This window comes from Epinephelus moara, chromosome 14 (genome assembly GCF_006386435.1).
Source record: "Epinephelus moara isolate mb chromosome 14, YSFRI_EMoa_1.0, whole genome shotgun sequence".
In the NCBI taxonomy this organism is placed as follows: domain Eukaryota; kingdom Metazoa; phylum Chordata; class Actinopteri; order Perciformes; family Serranidae; genus Epinephelus; species Epinephelus moara.
The window spans coordinates 24,503,627-24,520,560 of record NC_065519.1 but is presented as its reverse complement, the minus strand read 5'-3'; the positions used below and the strand labels follow the sequence as shown (position 1 = coordinate 24,520,560).

Below are 16,934 nucleotides of genomic sequence, written 5' to 3'. Positions count from 1 at the left end.
TGTCAGGTTAATCAACAAGCAATGGATCTATGTAAGAGCAGACTCCTGTCATTGACTGGCATAGATTAAACCAAGTGTCAGAGCCCCATGCTGCTGGGTCAGTGACGGGGAAGAACACAATAGTCTTCATTGTCATCAGCAGAGAGGAGCACTGCAGGTCTTAAATTACCTCTTGCTTGGGATCCCTCAAGGCCAAGTTAAGCAAATCTCCCACACCTAGTTTTCCATGCATGCCTATACTCAACCTGGATCTCCTGTCATCTATCAAGAACTCGCTTTATCTGATTACACTGGGGAACACTGGTTTAATATGTGGGGAGTAATTTATTTATTTTTAAGTCTGATCTTATCCTATATATTTTTATAAAGCAGTAACTGTAGTAAACTAATCAGACAACACTTAGAAATGTACTTAGACATACTTGAAAGCTGATTCAGTCAATCCTAATGTTATTTAACCGTGATTTAAGCTATTTAAAACAACATTTAAGTGTATTTTTCACCATTAACCACGCCAAAGAAAAGTTTAGCAGGCTTTATGAGAAGGAATCAAAGGCTACTAATGACTGCAGTTCTCTGTTCAAACATAGGCTACACAACGACAAAGAAAACTTTCTCATACCTTGCTGAACTTTGCTGATCCAGATGGGTTAATTCACCCTCTCTCCATTTGCAGCGTCTCCCCGCTGCGTCTCCTTCCTCCCCAACTCCCAAACTTTCACCGAAACTTCAGGTGAACCATTTCCGTGAGAAGCACTTGAGGAAGCGACGGGACTCTGGATGTGTGTGTACCCGCGGGTACGGGTCTGTTTCGTGTGGATGGAGGCTGAAGTTACTTCTCCCACTGCCCCGTGCTGTTTGTCTGTGGACGCTCCAGTGGACCGCAGGGAGGAAGTGAAGTGAAGTTGGTGTCGACCTGCAGCTCCCACCTGGAGGAGCCTGGGCGCGCTCAGGTGAGGGCGCGAGGCTGCGGTCGGTGTTGTGAGGACATCTAGCGGTGAGATGGCGGAACAGCAAGTGACACAGTGCAAGGAGGACTTTACCGTTCCCACACTCGGCTTGTGTTTACAGCTTTTTTTATGTAAAGAAAATGTCCCCTGAGGAAATGCTATGAATGTGTATGTACATATGGATATTAGCTGTTTACATACATAAAATATGAGTGACAAATAATGTCTCACAATTCAATTAAATTCCTTTTACATTGTAAATAAATACAATGCAGTGAGCAGTGACAACTTTTGCTGTGAACATAAAATAAGTTAAAATTATTCCACACAAAGGAAATAAATAAATAAATATTGCACACAATGTAAGTACAAATTAATTCATAGACAGGACATACATTGCATTTAGCTCTTCTTTTTTTTTTAACTTTCTTTATTTGGTTATTTCCCACATTTCAACATAAGTTGACAGTTTCCTTTACAAAGGGTGACAATATTTATCAGGTTTTATATATACAAGCAACACAATATGGAAATATGTATAAAAGCTGGAATTAGTGCCTTGCAGTTATATGCATATGCAAACCTGTCAAGTTGCAGTTACAGTTTATATTTTACGTGTCTGTCCAGACTCATGTAGCCATGACATCTGACAATGCCTCAAGTATGGATGATGCTGCAAAGAAGCTGCACATTCTAAAATGTTGATGCGTCACACACATCTTCAACCCTGCAGCACAGAAGATTTTTACAGTTTCAAGGTGGATACCCAAACCAAGTTTAGAGTCACCAATATGGTTCAGTATTTCTCCCTTCTGTTCCTGTGTGATAATGTTCAATAATGGACAGAAAAGTGGTTTTGCAGAACATTATGGTGTCACAGTGAAGTTAACCTCTGACCTTTTGGGTATAAAATGTCATCACTTAATTTTTACCCTGTTAGATATTTGTGTGAAATTTTGTCAAAAAAAAAAAAAAAAATCTTGACAAACATATTTTGTGAGGTCACAGTGACCTTTGACCTCTGACCACCAAAATCTAATAGTTCATCCCTGAGTTTAAGTGGACGTTTGTGCCAAATTTGAAGAAATTCCCTCGAGGAGTTCTTAAGATGTCATGTTCATGGGCATGGGGCAAACAAGGTCACAGTGATCTTGACCTTTGAGCTCTGACCATCAAAATGTAATCAGTTTATCCTCAGGTCCAATTGGAAGTTTGTGCCAAATTTGAAGAAATTCCCCCAAGGCACTCTTGAGATATTGCATTCACAAGAATGGGATGCACAGACAGACAACGTGAAAACATAATGCCTTTAGTCATGGCTATCACCAGGGCAGAGGCCTAATAAATCAAAATAAATTAAAATAATAACAATTAAAACACTGAACATGACCAGGAAATAACATAAACATATCAAAATAAAATTGAACAATGTACCTGATCAGATTGGAGGAACTAGAATGGAGGAAAAAGAAATACCTAGTGTTGATGAATGGATTGACTTGGTATATAATAGTTATGTAATGGAGACTTTTAATTTGAGAACCCAGAAGGATTTTTTTATTGAGAACTGCATGAAGTAGCTCATATATGTCTCAAACATTAGGCCTGACTTTGTCTGAACAAGTACTAGAAACATATTGTGGTGTGATAAGTGGCCGCCCACTGTCTCTACATGTATGTCTTGATTCAACACCTTTGTAAGTCAATATCTATTTATTTGTTATTTATGAAAAAAAAAAATTAGACATGGGTTATATGAAAGTTCATCGTACGTAGACATGCATATTCAGTTCAATATACACAGGAAAATAGAAACTTATCAGAAATTGAAAAATAAAATGCTTGCGTCACCTCAAGAGAAGCCATATTAGACTATTTCAGGGTGTCACCTGCAGTCCAGTTTCTCTCTAAGCATGTAATCCTTCAATTATCAGTCCCAGTGGTCCTCCATTACCTCCAGTAGTGGTGTCCATCTTTACATTGACACGATGTTGCCATGGACACAGATGATGCAGTCATGTTATCATAAAGGCACTTTGGATAAACCAACAGGGGGTTCTTTATCTTTATTTTAATGGGGTTTCTTTTCCATGTGGAATATGGCATATTATATGATACAAAATATGACACAAATTGCCTGCTTCATGAGATTCCTCCTTGCGTATCCTTGTGTGTGGCGATGTGTGTTTGTTTCCTTTTGTACGTGATGTATTTGATGGGCAGTATGCAAAACACTACAAACAAATACTGTATATGAGCCATGCAAACTTTATCCGCAGCTGAGCTCAGTACTGAAGAAAGCTATTAAAAGAATAGAGCGGCTAATGTTACCACCTCCTCTCCCTGAGCAGTCGTCTGAGGCCCAAAAGGCAGAAAGTTGAGGAAGGTTACTGCTCAAAACACTTTTCAGTCATGATGTCACCCCTTTCTTATATACACACATACAAACATCTGTATATAAATAGCTCTCTGTGCCACCCAGGCTGGACCAGACATGTGTTAGCTGGTGCATCCAGAGCATGTAGGCCAGTCTGCCCTCAGCACTGACACAGTTTGTGATCCCCTGGGGGGGTATGAGAGAGTCTTAGATAGAGTTTCCCCCATGCCTCCGGTGTTATTAATAAACACAAAGTGTGCCTCTGTTTTGCTAGAGACAGACACACTGAAGAGCTGTCCTTAAAGTTTAAAGCAAGCTGTGCTCGTAGCTGTCAGGACTGTCATCTCCGAACAAAGTAAGTAGAAATATAAGTTAATATGAAGTGTTGCTCATCAGATACAGATTCTGACAGTGGAGGTTTTTAAGGTTTTCTAGTGTGTGTGATCTTTGGAGTTTCAACATGATTAAATTGACTTTAACTTGCTTTGTGATGCAAAACAGCCTTAAAAGAATGAGCAGATTAAAGGGATGTCAAAACCACAATATCATCAGTTATCACTGGGTCACTTGATTAACGGTCGTTCTCTCCTTCTCCTTTCTCCTAGCCTCTTAGAAGGCCATGGACAAGCAAACAGCAGAGGATGGTACAAACATGGCATTTGAGGACTCACACATTGAACTTGCTGAAGATGTAACACACAGCAACCATACTGACTCTGACACAGAGACCATCATTCCCCTGGATGAGCGTACACCACATCCCCAATTACAAATGGACCAGGCAGTCATGAACAACCTGGGGCGACTTTTTGACCACTGCATCCAGCAAGTGTCCCACCTGGAGACACAGAGGGACGAGCTCATAGAAGAGCTCCTCGGTCTCCAGGAACCCATTCTGCGGGTTATCGGGCACCTGAGAGGGAAGCTGCAGGAGACACGGAGGCTGCTCACGCTGGCTCAGCTGGATTATGTAGCTGTTTATGAGGAAGTGAAGGAGGTGAAGAGGAAACTGTTTGCCACAGCCAGAGACTGCATCCAGAGCCAGGTGACGCTGGCTGAACAGGAGCACGAGGTGGCTCAGTCTGCTGTCACACAGGTAGGAACCACAGGGTTGATCACTCCCGGAGGACTGATTGACTGTAGCTAGTCATAGCAGATAGTAGTGGCTTGTTTGTATGGAGTTTAAGAAATATTCCACCTTGATAATCTTCTGTAAATTTAACCTTTTTCTTAATTTGTCTCAAGTGAAAAATAAGTTTTGCAGCAGATACTATAACCAACATTTTAAAAAACAAGTTAATATTTGCAACAAACCTAAGGGGTCAGTACTGAATTTAAGGCATGTAGCAGAAAACTAATTATTATTTAATGAAATCTACAAAGTAAACTTACAATAAATGATGTTTAGACTGAGAGAGTGCATGAAGTCCAAATTTTGGGAGTGATAACATACAACACACTATGCTGGAAACCAAATATAAATCATGTTAAAGCAACATTATCTCTATAGAAATACTGTTTAAAATGTTATAATTATGCATCTTATATTGTTCACTTATAATAGTCTCATACCTTACAGATTGTGTAGAGGTGCGGAGGAATCAGAAATATATTTTCATACTTCAATAGAGACCCACGAGTATCTTAAACTACTATCAGGAACCAAAAAAAACCTCTTTTGATTAAATTAAAGGCTCTAAAATTTCAAAAGTTGGCAGCTCTTAAAACAGTAAAATTCATATATGGAGTTAAAAATAAATGACCATGTGTTGGTATGCAAATGTTTTTTTTAAATGAGATAAAGTGGATATGGCTTTAGAGCAGTATGTGCATGTTTAAGAAAGAAAGAATCAGGAATGACTGCTTGATTTTCTTTTCCTACATACTGTAAGAGCATTTTTGGAGGGAGCCTGAGATCTAAATGTTAAATTAAATTAAATTAAACTAAATTAATAACTGCTTCTCTGTAATTGTTGTGCATACGAGAATAAATTATGCTAAACTTGATGCACAAAAAATAAATGCATTTTTGTGACTAATTTATACAACAGCTGTAGTGAGGAACTAAAATCATGAACTTTGTAAGTTTAAAAATGTTTTAAAACAATTTAACATGTATAAAAATGTATGACCAGCAAGACATGTTGGTTACTTGAAATAACTTGTATACAATTAATATGTAGGATGTAGATTTATATGTATGTTTTTCTTGCCTAATTGTTTAATCACCTGCTGACTTATGTGAAATCTTTAACAAATGTCCTCTACAATTTGCATTTTTCTGCACATCTTGGTTTACTGCTTTGCTCAATTATGCCAGAGTGTTGTGTATTCTGTTTTTATTCATCCATAGGAGGAGCTCAAGGCCCACATTGAAAGCCTCACACAGGAGTTGTCCCAGCTCCAGGAGGCCCAGCAGAACCAGCTCAACACCCTGAGGGACCAGGCCTCTAAGGCGCGCAGGCCCAGGGCCATGAGCGACGTCAGCCAGTGCCGGCAGGCTTCGGTCAGGCTGCAGCGACGGCTCAGCGGCAGCGTGAGGGCACTGGAGGGCTGGTACGAGCCTCGGCTCATGGCCCTGCTGAGGAGGAGGCAAGTTGGGGAGGACGCCTTGAGGAAGAGCAGGGAGCAGGCTACGGATCTGAGGACCAAGCTGGGGCCCCTGAAGGATGATATACAGAGACTTGAAGTGCAGAGAGCGTGTCTGGAGCAAAGGATCTCTCTGATGGAGAGGGGGAGGGAGGAGAGCGTCACACAACACAAGGTACAGTGACCGAAGTCAAGTAGAAGGTCAAGAAAGGATGTTTGGTAAAACGAGACCAACCGAGATGTTTCTCTGTTTGCAGGAGACTGTGGAGAGATTAAGAGAAACCCTGAGAGAACTAGAAGTGGAGTTTGAAGTTCAAAGAAAATCTAAGACAGCTCTGGAGGATTATAATAATGGCCTTTTAAAAGAGCTGACATTTCTGAGGTGGGTTTACGCCAAGCTTTTTACTCTTTACTTTAATTTGAACTGTGACATCAGGACTAACAAGTGTGTTGTTTCATAGAGGCCGAGATGAACCTAGTGAAGCCACTGCAGAGGAGGATCCCTGATTTTGTTTCCAGTGGATATTTTTGAGTACTTACACACAGACCAAACCACAGTAGAGCATTTAAATTGGATATAGAAAAGATAACAAATAATGCATAATTTGTTTTTGCTTCTGCAGAAATGACTCTTACTACAACTTAACATCTGGCATGCTGTGCCAAGAAACAAAGCAAACAGATTTACTGTAAATATTTTATTATGAATATACTTAAGTACACAAGAGATTAGATGGAACACAGAAAAAATGCAGAGAAAAAAAACAACACATAAAGAGACAAAGACAATCTGGAAAATTCATACTATGAATATCAAGCAATTTACCAGAAAAACCTACAATATGTACAATTCTTATTAAAAATGGATCTTTGTAGAAATGATGTCAGCACAACTAATCAGGAAGAAAGAAATAAAACCATCAGAAAGCAAACCTGAAAACTGGACACATCTGTGTTGGTTTCATCACGAGCCAGAGTTGAGTACTGGGAGTTTGAGAAACTACAAAGATCTAAAGAGATCTCACCAATACAGACTTTAAATACCTTAGGACGTGATGACAGCATTTTATTGTTTAAATGTTCTACAAAAAAACTTTGCTGCCCAAAATGTGTTTTAAAAAGAGATTACTGCGTATGCACCCAGCGCTGGAAAATGGATCCATTTTTAATGAGCAGGTTGAATGAAGAGATGTGGAGACAGGACTCATGCCTGGACCTCTGAATCTGCTGCACCTTCTGGGTCCTCGTCGTTGTAGATATTTTCAGCCTGTACAAGAAACAATTCAGAAGCATATTCACTGTAACTGCTGCTCAATGTTAATAAATGCACTTCAATGTTATATCCTTACTGCGTCTGATACTTGTTGCTCCTTATAATCCCACATAATTTCATGTACCTCAGACGCCCCCATGTGACACACAAAGCTCTTACCATCTGCCACACTTGCATGATGTTGTCCTCTGATACAGAGCAGATGACCCATGGCTCGTTAGGGTTCCACGAGAAGTCGGAGATCTTTGCTGTGTGTCCGCCATGGATGAACTAAAGAGAGACAGAGCAGGAGGGATCAGTACAGCAGTTTAAATACAATTTAAAACACACACAGTGATGGTTTTTGTCACAACTGACCAGCAGCTCAGGAGGGCCGTCCTCAGCATCCTCTGGTGACTGTTCCTCTCCAATCTTACTGAGGTCCCAGACGTTGAGCCGCCTGTCGGTGCCGCTGGAGGCCAGGATGGTTTCGTTGTGAGGAGACCACTGAACCTGTTGGGTAGAGATGGGCCAGATGTTACATTTCTGCAACGAAAAACTAAAAATAAAACCCGGCCTGGCTGCCTCTCCCTGGCTGAACAGAACCACAGTTGTCTTTACTATTTTATTAGTGATATATGTATACTGTACATATGAGTGTATGTGCACATGTAATTTTTTTTTTTTCGGAGTGTCTATTTGCACCCAGGTGACAACAGTCACACTGCGGCTATTTACAACCATCTCTATGACGCATTATTATGGATCCCACTGAGATCTGTGAATGGCTAGTACTCATCGCTTTGACGTGTCATGGTTGGAAGTAGGGGAGTGCCATATCACTTCGTTCACGATAATACCAGTATCATTTTTAATATCATATAAAAAAAATCATATTGCGATACTCGTGATATTTGAACTTGTTGACATGTTGAAGTCATACTGTTACCCACGGAAACAACAAGCATGGCTGAAAGCAAAATTATTACAGACTCCGCAGCGGTTCCAAAAAGAGGAGCAGCTTCAGTAGTGTATAATAAACTGTGGCGTCCTGAATGTTTTATGAAGAGCGCTGGACTTCTCAGACTCCTCACTCCCCATGCGCCCATGGGAGGCGGGGTCATATACACCCGAATGTAAAAAGCCACATTGCCTATTTACACCCTAGGTGCAAATAGCATCTGCCTTTTTTTTTTTTTTTTAGAATTAAGATTATTATTATTATTTATTTCACTCTTCTCTTCCTTGCACATACCTCTGGTTTCAGTTAGGCATATATGAATATAAGACACACTTTCATACATGCACAAACCATACTCCCACCGACAAAAACAACTACAAATCTGCACCATATTCAAATAATAATCTCCATTTGTCTGGTATTACTGTCTGTATACTTTGTTACATCTATATCTGTCTAATGTGTCATCATTTTGTACTTTGTCCCACTGCACTAATAAAAGGAAAAAACAATAGGCACAATCAACAAGAATAAAACGGGTCTAACAGTTGGCTGACTGTGGCCGGTTTGTTTGTGGGTGTTTACAACAACTCCATGGAATCAGATCGGGTGGATAACAACTCTAACATGCTCGATGTCACAGAGGCTGGAGTGTAAGGTTCATTCAGCAGTGGCATGTGTGCTTGACTGCACGACATGATTAATGAGCTACAAGTCGTCTTTTCTTTCTTATGAATCTACTCCATCTGGAGCTGTAGTCAGATTTTCTTTGCCAACATTTAAAACAAAACATAACTCCAGATCAGCCAAACAATAACTCTGCAACAAACTATTTCAGATGAATGTAACTGATCAGAGTGTAACTTATTACCTGGAAGATCTCGTCCTTGTGCGACTCAAATGAGTGTAGCTTCAGCTTCAAGTTCCTCAGGTCCCAAAGAGCCACAGTCTAAAAATAAAAAGTAGCTTCAGCTTTAAATGATTCCCCTCGTAAAAGATGAGAACAGATTCTACATCACCAGATGGCAACATGCTTTGTAACAGCTCTACAGAGAAAGAGTGGACCCACCTTATCGGCAGAGCCAGTGGCCAGGATGAACTCGCTGTAGGGATTGAAGGACAAGCAGTTGACCTCAGCAGTGTGGGCATCTACTGCATGGCTGGGTTTGGAGGTGTTGTTGGAGCGCGTGTCCCAGCTGTGCCAAAACAGACAAAAGCACCATTGTTAAGAAAGAAAAATGAAACAGAACTTTAGCTTTCATTGTTCTGAGTCATCACATTGTTAACATATTTTGTTGCCAACGTAAGAGGTGCTCACATCATGAGTTTCTGGTCGTCCGCCACGGACCCAAAGAGCGACTCGTGGAGCAGGTGCCAGGAAACATCCTCCACCACTGCTGTGTGGCCTGTGAAGATGGTCTTGGCGTCCACTATCTTTCCCTCCTTGGGCACTGTGCTGATGTCCCATAGGCAGATTGTCTGTCAAAGAGCAGAGTAGTGGTAGAAAACGTATTAACAACAATTAAAAGTTACACAATGCTTTGCCATAACAACAACAGATAGGTCAACACAAATAAAAGACTAGTTACAGAGATAGCTTGGATCTTTTTAAGTAGGGTTGCATGAAGTACTTATCCATAGTCAGTGTATTACCTGCAAAAGATGTAGGCTGGCACCCCTAAAGTTTAGAGAAGCAGACAGGAGCATTGCCATGGGAGCTAAGTAGCTTATTCGTGTGGACAGGGGCAGCTGCAAAATGTATTTTAGCCACCTATAAAAGGTCCACTTTAAAAAGAAAATGATTAAGTGTATGCTATATTTAGAATATTTTCACCATGTTACCTTGACAAAGACATCCCGTTCTGACAGGGAAGCTGTTCACAGCCTCAGTCTCCAATCTATGCGCTCTTCAATGCCACCAGACTCCATTGAGAAAAACAGTAATTTAAGCATGCTGAACACAGGGAGCTGCTGGTCTACTGCTGCCTCGATTAGTTAGTTATCTAGCTTTATTGTGTGACTTAGGTGTTTTAAAATGGTTAGTTCAGATTCACCAAAGTCACACAATAACACAAACAAACTAACTGATTGAGGCAGTGGTAGCTCAGCAGCTCAGGTGTTCAGTGACGTTAAATCACTGTTTTTCTAAATGGAGTCTGGCTTTGAAGAACGCAACATAACGTCTTCAGCTCCAGGTCTGAAATTACTGTCTGGCAGCAAGGTAAAGTGGTGAAGATATTCTAAATAAACAATAATAAACTTAAACTGGTACTTAATTTTTTGCTTAACTTCTGTATCTGTACTCCTGCCTGCTTATCCAAACTGTATGTAATACATTGACCATGGGTAGGTGCCACATACAACCCAATTTGAAAGATCCTTACTCTCCTTTTAAGTAGAAAAGTAACAAATTCATTCTTACTTTAATATTCAACATGAGCCACAGGAAACACAAGGTTCTAGTTAACACGCTGTAAAATAGGAAGAGAGACTATAGACAGAAGAGTTCAGGTATATTGTGAAAGGTTGCTTACATGGTCATCAGACGCACTGAGGAGGCAGCCGCTGAGGTTCGGGTTCCACGAGAGGCCATAACCCTCCTTCTGGTGGCCTCTCAACCGCAGATCTGGGGTGCATTCTCCCGAAGGATCTTTAATAGAAATAAAAACAATGTTTCAAAAATTGCACCGAAACAACACTTGAAAACTCATCAGAAAATGTATTGTGGCTGTAATCCTACCAGGTTTGGAAGGGTGCTTTGTGTAATCAAAGACCAGTACATCACTAGTGGGGGTCTTGGTGGCAATGATGCAAGGATTCTGCGGCATGTAGCGGGCTCTGTTCACCTCTCCCTCATGGTTGATCTTGATCTCAATCTCGATCTTCCCACTTACAGATCCAAAGCCTCCAAACTCTGAAATAAAGGACAACAGTTAGATAAGATGGTTGCTGCACAAGAGTATTTGTCCAAGAAAATTTTTGTTCTTCTAATGGTACACTACATACAAGTACGGTTTATAGCAGTTTATTAACTAAAATGTAATCTAAAACAAAGATACGTACCTATATTTTCTGAAGCATTAAAGATTTCAGCAAGATTTAAATGTATTCATTCATTGAGAAGAACTGCCACAATATTCAAACACAGGAACTTGTTTGAGACAATGGATGAGAATTATATTAATACTGATATATTACATGGGCCTAGTGCTTGCAATGTGAATTAGTTTATGTGACTTGGCACCGTGAAGGAATTGAAGCCACGATTATATGGCATTAACATTTGAGAACATAGTTTATCCATCAATCAATTCATTTTGTGCAATAAGCAGCTAGGCACAACATACAGTGTACTCTAATCTTTATAACAACACAGCTTCCCATGCACACATCATCTCTCACCTCCTTTCTCGCTGTCGTAGTGTGATGCATCAAACTGGGCATCATCATTAGGGAGCTGAACGCTTGCAATAACAAGGTGATTCTGCTCATCAGAAGTGTGTGTTCCCAAAACCAATCTGTGCACGCTGTAGTCCTTCCCCTCTGGCCTGTCAAGTGGGATGAATTAAAATATATATCATATAGTCGTTCGTGTAAGAAAATCAAATCTCTCTCATGTCTTGGTGGATGTCAACGTGAATCAAATCTCCTCTTACCTGGTGACATCAGGCAGCCACTGGGCAGTGAGGCTGGGCCACTCCAGGGCATGAGTCATGACCAGGTCGTAGAGGAAAGGGGTGTTCTTCTTCCAGATCTTGTACTCCTCGTTGATCACCCTCTCCTCCACAGCATCATCAAACGCAGCTGCAGAAGTCAAATTTTCCAGCGACACAAAGTTACGTTATAAAGTTCTCAGAATCACAGTTATTGGCCAAGTATCCACACACATACAAAGACTTTTACTCTCAAAGTACTTAAACAGACACACAAAGCTGGACAAACAGAGGTAAAACATAGACAGGACTATTATGTACACAAGTATGTGAAAAAAATGGGTGTTTATATAGATAATATGTATAAAAATCATCAACAATGAAAATAAAAATGGAACAAAATTAGATTGGATGATTATATACAGTGTTGTGCACATATTTACATACTGTATACACAGCATGCAGGAGTTATATTGACAGTGACAGATGATATGTACAGTAACAATATGATCCATAACAGCCATTCAGCATCTCATAGTAATTTGCCTGGATTAAATAGATATGGACATAAAGTTTTATCTTACTCAGCAAAGTCTTTCCTTGTTAATTGCCAGCACCAGTGTTTGTTTTGCTGATGAGATAACATTAGCACACGTTGCTATAGTCAACTAAATAACCACAAAATTATACTGAGCTCGTGAGGGAGAGCCTAATACGTCCCTCCATGTGTTTAAGTAACTTAACTCGTAAATTAAAACCCCCGCATAGCCATCCTGCTAGTAGCTAACGACAGCTAACAGCTAGCTGGCTGGTGTTTAACAATGAAAGGTGATGCTGGCTGGCGCGCCAACAACCACCGGTACATCCTGAGTGCTACTTTCTATCACTGTGAACAACATACACACATATTTAACCAGCTACTTCATAAAAGTGAACGCTATTACCGTCCTTGTCCGCCATTGTGTCGTGGTTAAACCACTTAAACCGGCAAAGAGTGTAAAATCTTCAGAGACAGCTCTGTAGACAGCACGGAGGCTCGCAATGGCGCCAACTCCGTAGAACAGGATGGGCCAATCAGCGTTCAACAAAAAACTGAAAGGAAGTCGTCATTGCAACGCATGACTACATCCGGAACGCCCTCCTTTAGATACATGTTGCAACCGGTTGTAAGAAACTAGCATGGTAACGAATAGACGTTATCACTTTATAAACCGTTAAACGAACTTACAGCAACAATGGACGACCGTCAGCTCGACCTGACAGAGGCACAGAAAGCTACGAAGTCAAAATACCCGCCTATTAACAAGAAATATGAGTGTAAGTCCGAAGTTATGATGAATAATGTAGCTAGCATAGCTTGTTTACTATGATAGAAAACTATAAGAAACTCTTTACACACTCAGCTAAAGTTAGCTAACTGTAGCTAATGTTATATTGATGCTCTAATTTGATTAATCCAATGAAACTGTTTGTCTAAATTAAGTGACATTTGCCATACAGAGTTTAACTTTACATATATAGTCATATATAGTTTGTCTTAATAGCATGCTCTGGCTCATCCTGTCACCTTGTGTCTCACTATTACAGATCTGGATCATACAGCAGATGTACAGTGAGTGTGTTTTCATATCTCAGTGAAATGTTTGTCTGTGGTAGGGTTGCAGCAATATACCGGTTTTAAGGTATACAGTGATATACAAGTTGACAGTTATCATATTGTGTACATTTGCTTATCTACAGTATTTGGGGAAAAAAGCAACTGGACAGAGAATCTCCCCTTTATTTAAGCAGTAATTATAGCAACAATTTAATTTCAATTATAGCAATAAATGCTTGTTCAAATAACTTCAACAACTTAATTCTGACTGAAAATAATATAAATTCTGTAATAATGGGATACTGTGAAACCACACTTTTTCCTGCGATAGTTATTGCACTGTGAAAATCTCATACCGTTGCAGCCCTACTCTGTTGTTCATAAATCATCACGATCATATTTTCTGCTCTCTTCCTCCAAGAATCCACTCCTGGGGAAGCTCTCTAGAGGAGGCGTTCGAGCAGTGTGCCATGGGCATGTTCGGCTACATGACGGACACGGAAACAGTAGAACCACTTGATACTGTTGAGGTTGAATCAGAGGGTGAGAGTAAAGCCAGTTTATCACTGACCAATCGTTTCAGTCATGCTTTCTCCAGATCACTGAAGCTAAACTTTATGCATACTTTTCCTCCCTTCTCAAAAGGTGACGACATGGAGTCTCTTCTTTTCCACTTCCTAGATGACTGGTTATACAAGTTTTGTGCAGATCTCTTCTTTGTTCCCAGGGTGAGTATTGTTGGTCAGTTATGAGGTGGCTTTGAAGAAAGAAAGAACAGTCGCAGTTTTATTCAGGCCCTGGTCTTTTCTTTGTGGTGTTTGCCTGTTACCAACTTGTCCCATGGGTGGAGATTGCAGACTGTTAACTCACTACTGGTACAACACTCTGTGACTGTGTGTCTGTGCTTGCCTTAAAATTGACTGTATTTTGGAATAACCTTTAGAGCCCTGTGACCCTGAAGGAGATTTATATCACAACATGTGCCACAGCTGCTTGTTAATACACTACTGTGCATATTTTACACAACATGCATGTTGTTTGTTGTTTGATGGACAGACTATGTTAAGATCTTGTTTTTTGTCAATTGTATGTTATTCCTCTAACACCATTATATCTTACATCTATCCACTAGGAGGTCAAAGTATTACACATAGACAGAATGAACTTCAAAATCCGCTCCATTGGGTAAGTTTGGTTAACTTTTCACATTGACACGACAATGCCTCCGTTTTTTAGCACCTCTTCACAAGATTTAATAACGACTCCGCAAGAGGCAGCCACAGTGTTGTGGGGTCCTGTTATTTTTTTCTTTACTAAACTCATCCCCATTAACTCCACCATGATTACTTTTGAAAACAAACTTATATTTAATAGAAGCTCCCTCTCACAAAATTTTCTGCTGAATCTGTTACACACTCCAAAGAAATTTGTATGAACAGACCCCGCTCATAATGATGAATCAAATACCCACAACAAAGTAAATAGGAGGCAACACGCTCAAGGGCTTCGACTCAGAGACAGGTACTTACCGGTAAATTTTTTAAAACAAATGTACATTACTCCCAACGCTGCAGTCAATCTACCAGGCTTCTCTGCACAGAGTAGTCCACAACTCCTCTGAGTCATTAAAGCAAAGGTGGAGAAATAATCTACATTAAACTAAGTTTGTGCACTGATGTGACTGTTGTGTCTAAATGCTCCCCTAACCCAGAAAGTCTTTGTATTTACTCCAAACCATTTTTCTCCCCTCATGAAATTGCCTCTTTAATACCGGTTGGGGTGTATATCCTTCTTCAGGAAAACTACCAGTTCCGGACAACAACTGCTAGCAGACCAGTATATAAGCATTTAAGTTGTCCACCTGCGCTCCACTGATCACTTCCTCATCCTTCTCGTTCCCTCATGTAACAAAAGCTCAAAGCATCTAAAAAGGAAACAAGAACATATATAATATGGGCCTATAAGGCCTTATAGAGTCCGAGAGGCTGCATGGACTCCATAGATCTTAATGAAGACAACCTGGATGACTACGCTGATACAGTCACATCAGTGTCTGTGAAGACACCTGCATTCCTACCAGAAATCTGCTCCTTTAGTAAAGTTAAAGGGTTTTAAGGTTTGGGAGGGACACTTAACATGCATAGATAATAAACATCAGAGTACTGCATCTGACCTGTCTCTCCCAAAAAACCTTTTACTACAGATTTTAAAAACTTCCATGTGCTCCTCTGCAAAAGCAACTGCAGTTTTTCCATAACACCTTGGCTGCCCTCTCCTCCCCCTTTATCTTATTTTTGTTATCTTCTTCGACTGTCTAATTTTTAATAATTTATCATTTCTATTTTTTTTGTTTTATATATCTCCTTTAATCTGCTCTCTGATGTGGTCATTTTTCTTTTCTTTATTAAAGTTGGGGTGAGGAATTCTCTCTGGAAAAGCATCCACAGGTAAGACACTAAAGCTTGTTTAAAGATGTCACTGTAGAATATCCCTTTATTCAGATTATAATCCTTTATGTAATAAAACTATGGAGGGTTTTACCTTATGTTTTATGTCATTGACACTCATAGAAGAACTATGTAAAATAAAAGACACATAACTGCATCTATTCAAAGTGTTATGTCCTGTCTTGTAAATCCAGGGGACTGAGGTGAAAGCCATCACATACTCCGCAATGCAGATCCACGATAAAGAAAAGCCAGAGATATTTGCCATCATTGATATCTGACGACACCTCCAGAGGCAGACTGCACTCCTGGTTCAATGGAACTGGAATATCTACTCGGCCAATTTAACTGGCCTTTTAACTGAGGCACTGATTATTGACTTGTAAAATCTGCTTTTCTACTTTTTAAGTTGAACTGTTTACAAACAGGAGCATTTCCCAACATTTCTTGTGATTATGGGTGCACGATGGAAGAGCTCTCTGATACATACAGATGCGCAATATGACACTGATATCTTATAAACTACATTATTACAGAAATCACAAAGCCATGTAATTAATTGAACTCTACTTTAAAGCATAGTAAATGTAAAACAATGTATTTCATTTTTAAAACACATTTGTCAACCCGCTTTTACTGGAAATGCTTTTGAAAATTCTTATTTATCACATTTCAGTTGTGCTGGTGCCTTATTTGTCATTGTAAATAAATCTACTGATGTTTATTTTTCTTCCTCGGGATGATTAAATGGTAACTGGTACCTCAAAATAAAATCTTGCTTTTGAATATTTTGTGGATGTTTGGTCATTTTTGAGGACAATGCAGTAAACAGGAGCCTCAAATGTATAACGCTATACTATAGAGTTTTACATTTGAGTCTATAGCAAGTAATAGCATAAAAATAGTAAATATGCATGCCAACAGACAAAAGCAGTTGTGCTACAAATATGTTTAAACTGAAATTAAAAAAATGCCTGGGCCAAAGAATCTGCAGGACTCAGTAACTTCAATAAAGTTTAATAACATACTGGCCATCCATTGACAGTTGTTAAGCTGTTATTTTATACTGTTTTTAGTTATTTTATTTATTGTAATTTATATGTACTAT

The 16,934-nt window shown here is 39.7% G+C and overlaps 4 protein-coding genes across 5 annotated transcripts in view; 2 read left to right on the top strand and 2 right to left on the bottom strand.

Moving 5' to 3' along the window:
- The window catches only part of LOC126400934 (uncharacterized protein KIAA1522 homolog), a 40,982-nt gene extending 39,794 nt beyond the window's left edge, over positions 1–1,188 (bottom strand). For both annotated transcript variants that reach the window (XM_050061936.1, XM_050061938.1), the window contains exon 1: positions 623–1,188. The gene's annotated coding sequence lies outside the window, so the exon portion shown is untranslated. The remainder of the gene's footprint in view (positions 1–622) is intronic.
- Positions 1,189–3,946: 2,758 nt separating this feature from the next.
- LOC126401337 (syncoilin-like) lies at positions 3,947–6,460 on the top strand. The gene is made up of 4 exons (XM_050062530.1): positions 3,947–4,423; positions 5,681–6,091; positions 6,174–6,298; positions 6,378–6,460. Exons 1-4 carry the CDS (start codon positions 3,947–3,949, stop codon positions 6,421–6,423), a joined length of 1,059 nt encoding a protein of 352 aa, XP_049918487.1. The 3' UTR covers positions 6,424–6,460.
- A 145-nt stretch (positions 6,461–6,605) lies between these two features.
- LOC126401095 (histone-binding protein RBBP4) lies at positions 6,606–12,876 on the bottom strand. The gene is made up of 11 exons (XM_050062179.1): positions 12,727–12,876; positions 11,786–11,933; positions 11,532–11,677; positions 10,870–11,043; positions 10,664–10,779; positions 9,448–9,608; positions 9,199–9,325; positions 9,001–9,078; positions 7,547–7,681; positions 7,349–7,459; positions 6,606–7,183 (listed from the first exon to the last, which is right to left on the bottom strand). The coding sequence occupies exons 1-11, from the start codon at positions 12,740–12,742 to the stop codon at positions 7,121–7,123; spliced, it is 1,275 nt and encodes a 424-aa protein (XP_049918136.1). The 5' UTR covers positions 12,743–12,876; the 3' UTR covers positions 6,606–7,120.
- A 36-nt stretch (positions 12,877–12,912) lies between these two features.
- Positions 12,913–16,612, top strand: zbtb8os (zinc finger and BTB domain containing 8 opposite strand). The gene is made up of 7 exons (XM_050062180.1): positions 12,913–13,099; positions 13,370–13,394; positions 13,801–13,922; positions 14,025–14,107; positions 14,512–14,564; positions 15,790–15,826; positions 16,021–16,612. Exons 1-7 carry the CDS (start codon positions 13,018–13,020, stop codon positions 16,105–16,107), a joined length of 489 nt encoding a protein of 162 aa, XP_049918137.1. The 5' UTR covers positions 12,913–13,017; the 3' UTR covers positions 16,108–16,612.
- The last annotated feature ends 322 nt before the right edge of the window (positions 16,613–16,934 follow it).